The following is a 15,627-nucleotide window of genomic DNA, read 5'->3' on the forward strand; positions in this document are numbered from 1 at the left end:
TCCACCGCGCCAATGGCGCCCCGGTGGTGGATGCGGACGGCTTCCAGCTCCCGCGCCGCCGGAATCGACGCCGTGGCGCGCACCGCGCCACCGCCCCGTGCGCTCAGCCGCAGGTCCGCCGCAGCCCGTCCCCGGAGGCGTCTGCCGGCCTCTGTTTTCGCTGCCTCGACCCGGGCCACCCTGTGCGCGACTGCACCAACGACATCCGTTGCCGTCGCTGCCTCTACCCCGGCCATGGCTCGCGTGACTGCAAGAAGTACCACAAGGGCGTTCTGCGCGCTGCCCTCGCTGTCGTGGCTGCCCCCTCCGTGCCGGCGCCGGAGGTGCCGCGCCGCGACTTGCCGACCCCGCCCGCGCCACCGCCTCGCCTGTCGACCCGGTGCGCATCATCCTGTCGCGTTCTATGGAGATGGAGGAGGCCGAGGTGGTTCTGCGCCGCGGGATGGTCGTTTCCATCACCGGCGCCGGGCCGGTGGTCACCCCTGGTGATGTCGAGGAGGTTCTGTACTCCTCCCTCCGCCTCCAGCCCGGCGACTTCACCATTCACGCGCACCACCCCGAGGATTTCCTCGTCATCCTCTCCACCCGCGAGCTCATGGACCGCCTCGCCGGCGACCACTTCATTAACGGGCCCGGCTTCACCCTGTCGATCCGCCCCTGGAGCAAGCTCGCACATGCCGTCGTCGACTCCCTTGACCTCAGTGTCCAGCTGGAGCTCCGCGGCATCGCTGCGCAGGCTTGGCACCTGTCCACGGCGGAACACCTCCTCGGCAGTAGCTGCTGGATTGAGCGGCTCCACCCGAGCACGCGTTCCCGCACCGACCTCGCCACCTTCCGGTTGACGGCGCGCACCCGCGACCCGGCCTCCATCCGCCGGGCGGCCATCCTCGAGATCGTGGAGCCTGTCCCCGCCCGCGACCGCGGCCCGCCCTCCATCCACACCCTCGTCTACCCCGTGTCTATCACGACCGTCAACGCTCCGGCCAGCCAAGCTGCCGCGCCCCTTGCCCGCCGTGACCGCGGCCCGAGCGACGACGCTCCTGGTGAGCGCGATGGGGACGCTGGACGCGGGCATGATGCGAGCCGCGGCCGCAAGCGACGTCGGACCTCCGGCGACCACGACGGCCGTGCTGATGGCATGGCCATGGACTCCACTGGCTGGCGCGCCCCCGTCCCCCGCCGCCGGGCTGATGGTGTCGCCGTCGACGATGGATGGACCGCCCCCCGTCCCCGCACGGCCACCGCGACGCCGACGCCGATGCGCCCTGCGAGCCATACCATGGACCCCTGGCCCCCTGCCAACGGGCAAAGCCGGCCTCGTCGCTTTTCCAAAAGGGGAAAGCGGGGCGGAAGGCGTCAGAAGGCGACAGGAGCGTCCAGTACGACTTCCCCTCCGAGTGGCCCTCCCGCGTGCCCCGACACACGCGTCACGACGCCTGCTGGCTCTGGCTCCCCGGCTGCGCGCCCCGACATTGCAGCACCAGCCAGGCCGGCTCCACCGCGCTGCATGGATGACCTCGCCCATGTCGCGGCTGCACCAGAAGTGGCCAATCCCAGCATGCATGGGGATCGGGATGGCTCCACGGACCGCCTGTCGCTCGACAACGAGGTCCCGGACTCCCTGGCCTCGGTCCCCGTGCCTGATCCACTGTCGGGGCAAAGCGGAGCCCCGCCTCCGCCCCCTCCTGGCCGCCCCGTGTCACCAGCTGACCGGTCCACAGAGAGATCCCCACCGCTGGAGCCCACCCAGCATGCCGCCCACGACCGGGCCTGTCCTGGGGATCCCATCAGTGCTGGCGTGCTGCGCAAGGATGCTCCCTCGGCCCCCCTCGCGGCCCAACCCCCCACGGCCCAGCATGAAGCCCAGCATGAGGACCCACATGTCGAGGTGGGGCTGGAGGCCCAACATGGTGCGCTCATGGATGGCGTCGCCCACGCGGCGTCCCCCGCCACCCCCAGCCCGGCCACGCGCTTCGCCTCGCCTCCCATCACGATGTGCCGGTCCCGTCCCCGCGCGGCCGCTCCTACGACGTGGACCCTTGGCGACTTCTTCGCGGCGGCCACCAAACAGATCGACGCAGCTCTTCCGATCCCTGGCAAGCGACCGAGGAGATGCCCCCCCAACTTCTCCCCACGCCGCGGGCGCTCGGCCGCGACCGCAGCCCGCAAGTCCGTCGCCCCTCCCACGGCCGAGCGACGTGCCCAAGTCCACATCTTGCGCACCCTTGGGGTCGTTGGGGTCAACCAGAAGATCACAGCCGCGGAGATGAAGGCGTACGACGACCTCTTTGCCGCGCCCATCCCCCTGTCTGTCTTATCGGCCATCGCCGCTCTGGTGGATCGCGAGCTCCCCGCGGATCCTGCCGTCGCGCCTATCACCACGGTGATCGCGGGCAGCCCGATCGAGGCCTAGCTTCGCCTCCACCCCCCTCGTCGACCTCATCCCCATCGAGCACAACCCTAGAGTGTTGATATGGAACGTGCGCGGCCTCAACGCACGTGCACGTCGTACTGCTGTCCAGTCGCTTGTTGTAACTGCCAATGCATCCCTCGTCTGTTTGCAAGAAACTAAGATGGCTTTGATCTGCTCGTCGACTGTCCTCGAAGCCCTCGGCTCGGAGTTTGATGACTACGTGTACCTGCCCGCGCAAGGAACCCGTGGCGGCATCCTGTTGGCCTGGAAGAGTAGGGAGATCGTCATCTCTGACCCCCTATTCACCGCCAACACCTTGACCGCCCGCGTTTCCACCCCCTCCAGCGCTCGCACTCCATGGTGGATCACCGTGGTCTACGGACCGCAGCCGGACGAGGCCAAGATCGCCTTCCTGCAGGAGCTCCGCGACACACGCATGGACTGCGCAGGGCCTCGGATGATTTGTGGGGATTTCAACCTCATATATCGCGACGAAGATAAGAACAACCGGAACGTCAACCGACGCATGATGGGCCGCTTCCGGCGCACCATCAACGACTTGGCGCTCAAGGAGATTTACCTCAACGGTCGCCGCTACACGTGGTCCAATGAGCAGTCGCCCCCGACACTGGTCCACCTCGACCGTGTCCTTTGCACCGCCGACTGGGAGGAGTTGCATGGTGAATGCCACCTCCGGTGCCTCGCCTCGGTCGTCTCCGACCACAGCCCCTTGCTGCTCGACTGCTCGCCGATGCCGCCGGCGCATCGCCGCTTCCGCTTCGAGGACTTCTGGACGCGCATGGATGGGTTTCATGACACCGTGCAGGCCGCTTGGCATTCTGTGAGCGATGCCGACCCCTTCCGCCGCCTCATGCTGTGCATGCAAGCAACTGCGCGCGGGCTCACAAGTTGGAGTGCCAAAACGGTGGGTAATGTGCGCCTAAAGCTTGCGATCTCCCGGGAGCTCCTCCTCAAGTTCGACACCGCGCAAGACTACAGAGCCTTGTCTCCTCATGAGGACTGGCTGCGCCGGCAAATCAAGGCATCCTACCTCGGCCTCGCCTCGCTCGAGCGAACTATTGCCCGGCAGCGCTCCCGCCTCGCCTCGCTCAAGGACGGGGACGCCAACACGTCCTTCTTTCACCGGCAGTGCACGTATCGGCGGCAGAAGAACAGGATCCACAGCCTTGTGGTCGACGAGCAGGTGGTCACGGACCCCTGCGACATGGCCGTTGCGGCGTATGCGCACTTCGATGGCCTCCTGGGCTCTACGCCACCCTGTGAGTGCGCTCTAGAGCTTGAGGCGCTGATCTCGCCTGTCAACCTGGACGACCTCGAGGCTCCCTTCGACGCCGAGGAGATATGGAACGCCATTAAGCTCCTGCTCGCGCGCAAGGCCCCCGGCCCTGACGGCTTCACCGCTGAGTTCCTCCGCGCATGTTAGCCCGCTGTTCGGCAGGATTTCATTGCTGTCTTCCAGCAACTCTACGAGTTGCGTGCGAGGGCGCGGATTCAGCTGCCTCAACCAGGCGCTCCTCACGCTGCTCCCGAAGCGCGCGGATGCTAGGGGCCTCAGCGACTACAGGCCCATAAGCCTCATCCACCTCGTCGCCAAGATCTTTGCCAAGGTCCTCTTGCTCCGGCTAGCGCCCAAGCTTAACGATCTCGTCAGCACCAGCCAAAACGCGTTCATCCCGGGAAGAAGCCTGCATGACAACTTCGTCCTCGTGCGGCAGTCAACTTGGCGCGCCTGCTACATCAACTTGGCGCGCCACGCGTTCTGCTCAAGCTGGACCTAACTCGCGCCTTCGACTCGATCAGCTGTCCATTCCTCTTCGACGTCCTACGCTGCTATGGGTTTGGCACCAGATTCCTGGGCTGGCTCGCGATCTTGCTCTCGTCGGCCAGCACCAAGGTGATCATGAACGGCGAGCCAGGCCCACCCATTTGGCACCGCCAAGGACTACGACAAGGCGACCCCATGTCGCCCCATCTCTTCGTCCTCGCTGTGGACACGCTGGGCCGCCTGCTGCGCCGCGCCACTGAGCTGCGCATCCTGCAGCAGCTCCACCCCCGGCGCCCGATCCCATCCGTCTCGCTTTACGCGGACGATGTGGTCCTGTTCTGTCACCCCACGTTGGGTGACACATCCGCCGTCAGGAGCATCCTGCAGCTCTTTGGGCGCGCCTCTGGCCTCCACGTCAACTTCTCGAAGAGCTTCGCCACCCTGATCCGTGGCGACGCGGAGGACGCCGCGCCGGCCCTCGACCTGCTGGGCTGCCCCATGGTTGAAATGCCGATCACCTATTTGGGCATCCCGCTCACGCTGCGGCGACCCACTGCTGCCCAGCTTCAGCCCGTCGTAGACAAGGCCGCTGGCATGCTACCTTGCTGGAAGGCGCACCTCATGAACAAGGCAGGCCGCCTCGCGTTTGTCAAGGCGATCCTGGCGGCGATCCCCATCCATCAGCTGCTCGTGCTTGCCCCCCCAAAGAAGACCCTGAAGGCGCTTGAGAAGATCCAACGAGGCTTTCTCTGGGCCGGGCGTGCGAAGGCTAACGGCGGCAATTGCCACGTCAACTGGCAGCGCGTCGCTAGGCCGATCGCTCTCGGCGGGCTGGGTGTCTGCGATTTAGCGCGCACGGGCCTCGCGCTCCGCACGGGTGGCTGTGGTTCAGCCGCACAGACCAAGGCAGGGCTGGGCTGGACCTGCAGTTCAACGACGACGATCGCGCGTTCTTCGCCTCCACCACCATGTCAGTTGGGAACGGCGCGCAGGCCTTATTCTGGGAGGACCGATGGATTGATGGGCGCTCCGTTCGCGAGATCGCGCCTCACCTCTACGCGTGCGTCCCCAAGCGCCGCCGTAAGCTCCAAACCGTGGCGGGCGGCCTCCTCGCCAACCGATGGGCGCAAGATATCCGAGGCGTCGTGGGGCTCCAGGAGATTGGGCAGTACCTACAGCTATGGCACAAGATCGAGCACACTACTCTCTCCGCGGAGCCGGACCGCCTAACCTGGAAGTGGAGCACGAACGGCATCTACTCGGCTAAATCTGCCTATCTCGCCACTTTCCACGGTTCCATCGCCTGCGACGCATGGAAGCTCACCTGGAAGTGCTGGGCGCCGCCGCGTGTCAGGTTCTTCCACTGGCTAGCTCACCTGGATCGCTGCTGGACCGCCGACCGCCTCGCCCGCCGCGGCTTGCCACACCCCGAGCGTTGCCCCCTTTGCGACCAGGCGCCCGAAACCATGAACCACCTCCTCCTTGGCTGTACCTTCGCTCGGCAGATCTGGCATGAGGTGCTCAGTTGGCTCCGGGTACCATGCCCCCCGCCTGCTCAAGTGCCATCCCTCAACGACTAGTGGCAATCCACAAGACAGCTCGTGCCCAAGCCCATGCGCAAAGGCCTCGCTTCTGCGGTCCTGCTAGTCCCCTGGATGCTTTGGAAGCACCGCAACGGCTGCGTCTTCAATCATGGCCGCCCCCTCGTTGCTAACTTGCTCACAAAGATCAAGGAGGAGGCCGCCCTTTGGGCTGCCGCTGGCGCGTTAGGGCTTAGAGCCATCATCCCGCAAACCTGGGACGTCCATTAGACTATCTTCACCCCGAACTGTAACCGCCTCCCAGGAGGATTGTAACTATTAACCCCCCTTCTTTTCAATACAATGAAATGCAAGCTCTTTTGTGTTTTCTCGAAAAAAATGTCATTTCTATGGATAATGGTATGTGTATGCTGTATCCTCCCCGAGAAAGGTAGTAACGCTCGAATTACTAGTTACAAAGCATTTGCTACTATATCAGGTATGACTGTAAGAGGTTAATGGCTTTACTAAACTGCCTGCAGCGTAAAGTCTTAGCTGTAGTTGGTTAAAAACAATTTCAGTTTACCTCCATGGTAAGTGATCCATGAACATAGAAGGAGTAACAGCAATATCCCTGAAGTTCTCTCTTTTCGCAAAAACAGCTTTATATGGTTGTTCAGCTTCCTGAGGGTTCCAGCATTTCCAAAGAGGAAAGAGGCTTCTTCTGTTCCGCACCACATGAATAATTAAGCCTGCAAGAAACATCTCTCGAGACTCAACTAGTATTTCCCCAGAAGATGCCTGAGCCTCTTCCAAACCGGAATCATGCCCATCAAGTGGAATCCTCCGGACATCCTGATCAATTTGTAGGCTTCGATAGCTTCTGGGCTCATCTATGGAAGAACTGGGTCCATTGTAGGCACCCAAGCCATTTTGCAAATCTTGAAGGTCTGGCTCAGTATTGCATAATGCATCCTGGTGTGGAGACCGCCTTTCATGATGCTTGTTTGCATTCAAAATTCTGCGAGCAAGTTTTTGTATCATTGCTGTATCATCTGGAGAGTTATCTGAAAGAGTACTTATTGCAGCAGATCGTAGTCTGAGGATTGAGTTGATTGAAAGGCGAGAAGAAAATTCGTCATTGTTTACAATGCTGTAAGAAAGAGGAAATAATCAGTGAAAGATGCTAATAAACCTTGTTAAGATGACCTCACATCAAGGATGGAAGTTCCATGGATAAATCAGGCTATAAAACAGCTTCCAGTTTACTCTTACGTGGTAACAAACTGTGAACAGGCTTCAGCTATTATCAAATCCACACAAGGAAGTGGGCCATAAGCATACACATGCACATCTGGGTATCTGCCAAAAAGCTGTTCAAGAACAAGTTAAGCTTTGAAGAGCCACTAATCAGCATCTACAGGTAGGATATAAAACAGATCATGAACAGAGGTAGAAAACAGCAAGTGAAATCATATGTGTTGGTGAAAGATTTATTCTGCATATAAAGTTTCGTCATTAAGTAACCAAGGGCATAATTTGCCCAACAGGAGTACACTGGTGGGTGGAGTGACACAACTGCATGGTCACTATTGGGCTACAGTTCAGTTCCCAGGAAGTTAAAATAAGAATGACAGTGGAAAAGGAATATAATTAACAAAAAAATGTGTACGCAAATAACAGTGACGGTTCAACATGTTTTACCATCATTCCTAGGACTGTAGCAACAGCGCCTCCTAAAGAATGTCCAACGAGACGAATTTTATATCCATGACACTCACTGCCCTCCTGGACTAGCGTAGACAGAAATCCAAGTTTTTTGGAGGACGTGTTTTCTGAGTTGCCATTATCTAAGAGAGAGAGAACAGATTAATCACCACAAATATTCTTTCACGTAAAGTGGTCAATAAAAACACATATTGCATCTAGTCTTCCAATCCCAGGTGATAGTTTAGTAAAAACGAAATCAAATGTAATGAGCAGTATAGTTATGTTGCAAACCAAATCAAATAGTGATACAGAAGAAAATTAAAATTAGTACTATTAGTCAATAACAATTGGATGGCATGGTTCCAAAAATAGTACTCCCTCCGATCCAAAAATAGTACAACTTTAAAGTTGTACTAAATCTGCGACAAGTAATAAGGATCGGAGGGAGTAGCATACTTTTTGTACCAGCACTGTACCCAGCATGTTTAAGTATAGTATAGTTAATACAGTGAAATATACTGAAACATGCAGTATACAAGATTACAAGGTATTTACAGAAAGCAGACACGAGCATGATTAAGCCATTTCAGATACTGGAACTTGAATTGCTGAACTAAACTAAGTTATAAACATTTTTATTTGAAAAATCAAACCTCCTGTGCAGTCATTGAGTTGCATGAAAAGCTCCCGAGCAGCCTCTACAATTCCACCATGTCCATAGTGCGGGAATGTAGAAATAACTTTCTCCCTTGTAGTTACAGGTAATACTTCACTACTGAAGATAAAAATTAGCAAAGTGTGAAAAACAAAAGGGGTTGTGGATACGGGATATCACCCCCAAAAATAGAGTAGTCCAGTTAAATGGTCTCAAACCTCTAAGTTGGCTCCTCAACTCAGTACTTATTCTTTGTATCAGTTTTTCTACTGAAATATAATTCCACACTAAGTCACTAAGTCCAATTATCTGATTTACCTTACCATACCACGAGCTTACAAGCAGCATTATGGACTACGGCAATGATGATGTTCAAAGCACTACATGAGCCTTTTCACCAAAATTTCACTGCTACAGTAAGTGTATTTTATCACAAATCCTAATAATATATTAATCTAAAGCACTACAATATCCATTTTGTTTAACTGTGCAAACAACCAGCTATGCAATAGTTGGGAAGCTGGTAATGATGGAAAAGTATGTGAAATAAAAAAAAATCAAGAAATTTGTATAGAACAAAAAAGGAGTTCAACAATCAAAATCAATAAAACTAAAATTCTTGGACCAAATTTCACGTTTATAAAAATTTAGATACTAACCCTATGTGCTATGGCAAGCAATCTCCAAAGCTGAGGTTACAAACACTAGCCACAGCCTACACATTAAGGGAAAATCGGCTATGGGACACTTATTTTGTGTCAACTGCTCAGTACCACTGCAAATTCCGGGTTATTTACCAGAGCACACAGGAATCACTCAAACATTATTTCTTGAGCTAATAGGAGAGGGAACGCATGTGAAAAGTCTATGTTGCCCTCTGGTTCAGGATATGGTCCAACTTATTTTCCTTTGCTCTGTACATGGTCTGATCGGGTCCTTCATTCTTTCATTCATTTTGCAATTGTGCACCAAGATCAGCCATTGTTTTAACCCATCTGGTTCATCATTATTTATTCAAATACTCCTCCATTATGTAAGGCTATCAGAGTTCAGCCTTACAAATTCAAGGACGCCACAACCTAACAAGTTCAAATATCACATAATGTGGATTTATTCAACATGGCTAAAATTGGTGCACAGTGCAAAATATATTTTAAAAAAAGAACAGGTCTAGCAGCACCATGTATAGAGCAAAGGAGCAATACACTGGAGCATGTCTTTGAACCAAAAGGCAAAATAGACCTTTTACATGTGTTCTCTCAGAGCAGGTGGTCACAATGTAAACAAGCTATTTTGAACAATATAACTAGAAATGGATAAGGTAAGAACAGAATAGGTGGCTATTAAGACGAACGTACTTTACTAGTCCATCCAAATCTTCCATAGTAAAAGCACATTCTCTGCATAGTCCATCGGTTATGAGATCCTCTGGTGTCTCTGTCCCACGCACCCCAATAAGAACAGTTTTTTTGTCATGGAGGACCACAACAAAGTAAGCAGCTTCACGCTTGCTCTGCATCGTTGAATAAAGGTGATCATCAGATACTCTTAAAAGATTTCAATGCGTTATTTTCTCTGCCACATTTTTAACTGTGTCATGACACCTTGCTTGAAGTGAATCAGTCTTATGAAAAGTTCAGCACATAATGGCAAACACAATGGATCATTCACACCAATTTTAGGTTCTCAGCTACTCAGGGTAGTTAGATGATGTATATTAGACTATTAGTATGCTCTAAAAGGACGAATTAATCCCCGAAAGTTCACGAAAAACAACCACCAAGTATAAGCAGAATACAGAAACTGGCCACCAAGGGTCAGCTAAATGTAAATGAGTGCAAAATGAGAAGAGGTGTCAGCAGAGAAACATAGATTATGTTACCAGTGCTATTTGTAAATGGTTAAAATAATTATGCAATCCCACTTTTATTCGACATCAATATGGCATTACCTGACGAACACGGCCTCGAACAAGTGCTGTAGGTGCTATATTAACAAATCTAAGGAAAGCTGCAGCATGCCCTCGCCACCAGTTATCACCATCAAGTGCAGGACGCCTGAACAGAGATTGGTATGTAGTAACTGTTATGTAAGTAAAGAACAGCATAAACTGTTCTGCTTTTAGGAAATACCACAGATCAACAAATCATGAAGATGTGCATACAACATTGATTTAGATTAAGAACACTAGTGTATAACAAGAACTTTCTACTTCAGACCAATGAGGACAAAGAGAACAGTAAAATTTAGTTTAATTCACTAAGGATCTGTTTGGATGTCAGAACTGAACTGGGTTTGGAGAAATGGAGGTCCAATGCAATTTCAAGAAGATATCAAATGGGTTGACAAATCAAATTTTCTGTTTAGTCAGTTATGGAAACAAGAGTACAGAAATGGAGTACCGTCCAAATCCAAATCGTGTTTGGCTGCCAAAGAAATGGAATGGAATCACACAGGCGGCTAAGTCTTGGATGCTAGCTGGGTCACACACGTGCTGACGTCCTTGGCCTGCCAAACACGGACAACCACACATCCTGCTCAACGCGGTGTGGTGCACCAGGAATACCACGGCGTGGCCGCGCTGTCTGGCATGGAGCACATTCGCCAGAGATTAGGGGAGGCGGCACCTAGTCACCGGCGGCGACGATGGGCAAGGACCCTGCAGTGGCGGCACAGTCGACAGCAGTGGTGGGCAAAAAAGGGCAACGGCGGCCAAGTGCCAGAGGAGGCGGTGGACAAGGATGCCCAGTCAGCAGGGAACCCATGGTGGTCGTGGCCTTCGAGGTATGAGTGCCTCAAACCTGATTCTACAAGATCCAGAGGGCGACGACTCTATTGGGAGAGACCTCACCTCACCCAGTTATGTTCCAATTCCAAATTCCAACAGCATTCAAACATCTGATATTTGAAAGACACAAGTCTTTCATAGCTCAGTTCTAACATCGAATTGGGGTGTCAGTTATTTTCCTCTTTCGGGCTTTTCCAGATGAAGTTGCCGAAAATAAGATCACAAAGTAATAACAGAAAACGAGGGGAGTTTGAGAATCAACAGACAACTGAGAAAAGGCATGGTAAATACCTTAGGCGCGCCCATGGAGTTAAAACGCCTTGTCGATAAACCCATGCACATGGAAACAAAATGGGGTTTCTTCCGACATCAAGAAGTGGACCCTGCAATTATACCTTTCCATGTCATACAAAGCAAGCATGCATAGGAAATATGTCCAAGTTAGATAGTGCCCAACCGTGTAACATGCTTCAGCAAAAGGATGGAGAACAGCAGCTTCTCGCATAAGCTTATGAGGTGCCTCCACAAGGTCAGTTTGCAAATCAGGCAAATTCCCATGCTTCTGCAATAGAGCAAGCCCTATAATACATACCATAGAAGAGATCTTTATTATGCTGTTAATACTAATGGAGCACATAATATAATACTAGGGGTAAATCCATGTCCTTTTGGACTTACCCATCTATGGATATAGCAAGGGAGCTGCCTAGCCTAACCAGTGTAAGAAAGCAACTACTTGAATTAGGAGACAGGAGAAAAGGGTGGCCATGGAGCTACAGTTTGAGCATCATTTTCTTCTGGTATTCTTTCTGAAATGTTACGGGTTTTACATTTTCTATCAAGTAAATGGCACCAAGCCCACCTGTACTCTGTGTAGAAAACAAATTGCAGCCAACTTCAAATATATGCAATTACAATATTATCGTTTGTGTATTCTAAATTTGTGCAACAAAGTTACCATCATCTGAAATACAAAGTTATAGTCCTATATATGCCTGAGCAAAGCTCGATTACTTATAAGAACATTTTCTCCAGTTTTCTGGGTCAAGGGATAGGAAATAAAAATATTCAAGTTATTGGTTTTATATAGAAGTCGTGTTTTTGAGGTGGAAGTGGACACTGGACAGATTGCACACACTTAAAGTGCATACTGCAAACAGGTGATTACTAAAACGTGAATTATATGTTGGATTATCGTAGTAGAACTTATATATTCTTTATTGGATGAAGTATTGATATGGCTATGCACATCTTTGGGCAGGTAGATATCAAGCTCTCAGTGTATTTATGCAGGTTAGGCGGAAGTGTAAATGATTAGAAAATCCTAATAGGCCACCGAACATATATTTGATATGAAATTACCGAGACGGAGAGCCAACCTGCTAAGAGTTCCAAATGGCCAGTCCCAGAAGCACGATATGCAACCAATTCACCCAGAAGTCTTGCCACAGAATATACCTCATCTTCTTCCAATACGGCTCTAAATCAGCACATAAGAGGAACTAGAGTAAACAGATATATTAATATTGAAACTTCACAGTGTAAATTTTTTTTCGAGAAAACGCAAAAGGCCTTTGCGTTTCATTTCATTGAAAAGATGGAAGACCTCCTAGGAGGTGGGTTGATACCGGATATAGACTTACAAATACTTTGCACGTCCTAGGCAGCACATAGCCTCACGAATTCCATGATCAAACACTTCCCTGTAATGAGCTTTCCATGCCATATCATGTGTCGCATAGAATGATCGCCATCTCAATACATCAGAACCCGTGAAGCACTGAAGGATGACCACAACCCAGGAAAGGATAAGAAAAGAAGCAATTAATGCTCGTCTGGAGACCCGCTCAGCTCCATCCTGTCCTAGATTACAAGCAAGGCAAACTAATTATTGGAGCACAAGATAGACATATGGAAGCAAAGAAACTTTAGGCAAGTGGACGCTGGATAAAACACAAGTCCTACTCAGAATGCATAATTTACTAGTATTAATTCAGTATATTCACATTGACACCAAGTGCAACAAAAAGTAAGTAGCATGCCCTTTGTACTGTTCAACTAAAAAGTCATCTAGAAAATCCAAACAAATATATTCAACAAATATTTTATATGAACAAGGTTTTCTTGGTAGTAAGCTTATAGCAAACAAAGTCTTGAAAGGGCTAGATTCAAAGCTAGAATATACAACTGATAAGTGATATCAACCACTCAAACATACCAAAGAAACAGGACGTGGGTCTTCTTTCGTTGGGAAGATCACTCACAATGACAAACATGAGATAAATTGCCCCAACCAGCTGCAATGCACCAACAGCCATACCAAATCTAGTCCACCACAACCAGCGTTTATACCTCACCTGTTCAGCAAAATGGAAGTAGCAATGTGATAAATAGGTAGAAAATATACTCTTCTCAGATCTAATTCAAATTAAACAACCACATTTTAATAAATGTTCATATCCCATCATTAACCTGTTTACTTATTTTCGTAATTCCTTTAGCCCTTCTTTTTTATCCCTTCATATCAGCCCTATTATCCCCGACAGAGTGTAAACATGGAATGCTCAATCCCATTAGAGGGGCTTAGGGAAATCCCAATTGGCGATCAACTATGGTAGCGTGCAGCAGCAATGAGGTTGAACTAAATTAGCACTAGAGCTGGACATGGATGAATTAAAAAAATAAGTTAGCCCTGATTGACAGGACAAATGAATCTACATAATCTTGTGCACTTGTGTTCAACAACAAAGTTGGGTACCACAATCGTCAATGATATCTTTGTCATTCATCAAGAGCATTTCAAAATTACCTGTCCTATCAAACTTGTGCATGAAATCAAGTTTTTAACAGACTGTAAGCTCAACTAAAGCCACAAACTGCAACCTCATTATTGTCTAGTTTTTATCACTAGAGGAGTACCAGACTCTAAGCTCATTCAAAGCCACACCATCATAGCAGCATTGCCAGCTGATATCTTCCATCAATTACACCACAACTGCATCAAACCCACCTTACAAATCACAACTAAGCTAATTCATAACAATGACCGAAGCAACTCAACACCAGCTGAAACTATCCTGAATCTTAAGCACTCACAGATGCATAGAAACCCCAAGGACCTGTGTTTTAAGCAATCGAAATCTAAGTAAAATCACCCGAATAATCCAACCTGGAATGCACCTACCGGAAAGGATCCTACTTTTGCGGGGCCACCCACCAGAAAGGTCAAATCTACCAAACCAGCAACAGGAGCTTGATTGATTGAGCCTCACCCTGATCTCGTGGCGGGCCACGGCGTCCTCGGCAACGGAGGCGGCGGCCTCGTCGAGGTGGCGGCGAGCAATGGCGTCCGCGGTGGCGTGCTGGGCCCGCGCGGCGCCGAGCATGGCGAGCACCCGGACGGCGGCCATGGCGGGCACGGCGGCGAGCGCGAGCCCCCAGCCGCAGCCGGGCGGGAGCGCGGCGTCGATGAGGTAGAGGCCGAGCAGCAGCACCGCGCAGTTGAGGCCGCCGACGAGGAACGAGACGACCCGCACCATGCCGACATGGAAGGAGGTGGACCCGGCGCCAGCCGACGCCGCCGCCGCGGGGGCCGCGGACTGGCCGGCGCCGGCCATGGTGGGCCTCCGTCGGTCGAGCGGCGGCGGCGGGGAGGAGCGGCGGCGGGGGAGGGGGAGGAGGAGGAGGCGGCGGATTGGGAGGAGGAGGTGGGCGGGAGGGGTGGCTGCGGGCCCGCGGCAGGGGAGGAGCGGCTTTCTAGACATCATCCGGCCGCGGCGGCCATGGAAAGCGGGGGTCGCGGGTGGTTGGGGACGGAAATAGAAACCGGGAGAAAGAGTCGGCCTCCGCCTGCTGAATTCGCTACTTCGTTCCGGGGACGTTTCCGAGGTTGAGGCTGGCTGAGCTGATGATTGTTGCTTTTTTTTTTTAAATTAGCTGATGATTGTTGCTGACTGGCAGTTTGTTGCTTCAGAATTTCTTTTTCTGCCGTTTTATAGCTGGACTTTTGGAGTTGGTGGAGATCACAGGCTCATGATCGGTGAGCAGGACCACCACCATGCGTGCAATTGAAGAAACGATTTCTATGTTCTTTTTCTCAGTGATTGCAAATTTTTGTAGATCTTGGGTTGGTCCCGGAAGATTTGGAAGGCAACGATGACACCATTGCTGAGTTAGCTGAGATCTTCGATTCCCCGTTGCGGGAGCAACACGTGAGGTTGATTGCGGCGCTGTTTGGCAAGGAGGTGCTACCGGCTCCCGAAATGAGCTCCAGTGCTGCGGTGGTGCTGAGCGCGGCTGGATGCTTTTCTGCTTGGTTTCGCCTATCTACCTGCGTTGGACACGAGGGGTGGCATCCTTTTGGGGTGGGATAGTTCGTACTTGGTGATCAATAACATTACTCGGGACACAAACTTCCTCTCTGGCTTGGTTCACAGCAAAGATGGCTCGGAATGGTGGTTGTCGGTGGTGTACAGCCCTCAAGGGGACGAGCTTAAGACCCAGTTTCTTGTGGAGCTACAACATAGAAGGGATGTGTCCCCGGGCCCATGGATGGTGCTAGGAGATTTTAACATGATCATTAGAGCGGAAGAGAAGAGTAATTCCAACCTCAGTAGGGGCATGATGAGGAAGTTCAAGGCGTTTGTGGACAATAACGGACTCAAGGAGATCTACATGCATGGCAGGCGTTTCACTTGGTCTAACGAAAGAGAGCAACTGGTTATGACCAAGATCGACCGGGTTTTAGTCTCCGTT

At 51.7% G+C, this 15,627-nt stretch overlaps 1 protein-coding gene across 3 annotated transcripts in view; it reads right to left on the reverse strand.

Moving 5' to 3' along the window:
• The window catches only part of LOC123053726 (diacylglycerol lipase-beta), a 17,025-nt gene extending 2,220 nt beyond the window's left edge, over positions 1–14,805 (reverse strand). The window contains exons 1-12 of one of the 3 annotated variants that reach the window (XM_044477259.1): positions 14,145–14,805; positions 13,091–13,229; positions 12,516–12,735; positions 12,252–12,352; positions 11,330–11,451; positions 11,164–11,255; positions 10,036–10,141; positions 9,443–9,597; positions 8,083–8,201; positions 7,424–7,569; positions 6,995–7,092; positions 6,306–6,872 (exon numbers count right to left, since the gene is read on the reverse strand). In XM_044477259.1, the coding sequence (XP_044333194.1) occupies positions 6,306–6,872; positions 6,995–7,092; positions 7,424–7,569; positions 8,083–8,201; positions 9,443–9,597; positions 10,036–10,141; positions 11,164–11,255; positions 11,330–11,451; positions 12,252–12,352; positions 12,516–12,735; positions 13,091–13,229; positions 14,145–14,639 (2,360 nt within the window). In that variant the 5' untranslated portion in view covers positions 14,640–14,805. Of the gene's footprint in view, positions 1–6,305; positions 6,873–6,994; positions 7,093–7,423; positions 7,570–8,082; positions 8,205–9,442; positions 9,598–10,035; positions 10,142–11,163; positions 11,256–11,329; positions 11,452–12,251; positions 12,353–12,515; positions 12,736–13,090; positions 13,230–14,144 lie in introns of all 3 variants that reach the window. The other 2 variants (XM_044477260.1, XM_044477258.1) reach the window with 2 other exon arrangements.
• Between the last annotated feature and the right edge of the window lie 822 nt (positions 14,806–15,627).

Source organism: Triticum aestivum, chromosome 2D, assembly GCF_018294505.1.
Source record: "Triticum aestivum cultivar Chinese Spring chromosome 2D, IWGSC CS RefSeq v2.1, whole genome shotgun sequence".
NCBI lineage: Eukaryota > Viridiplantae > Streptophyta > Magnoliopsida > Poales > Poaceae > Triticum > Triticum aestivum.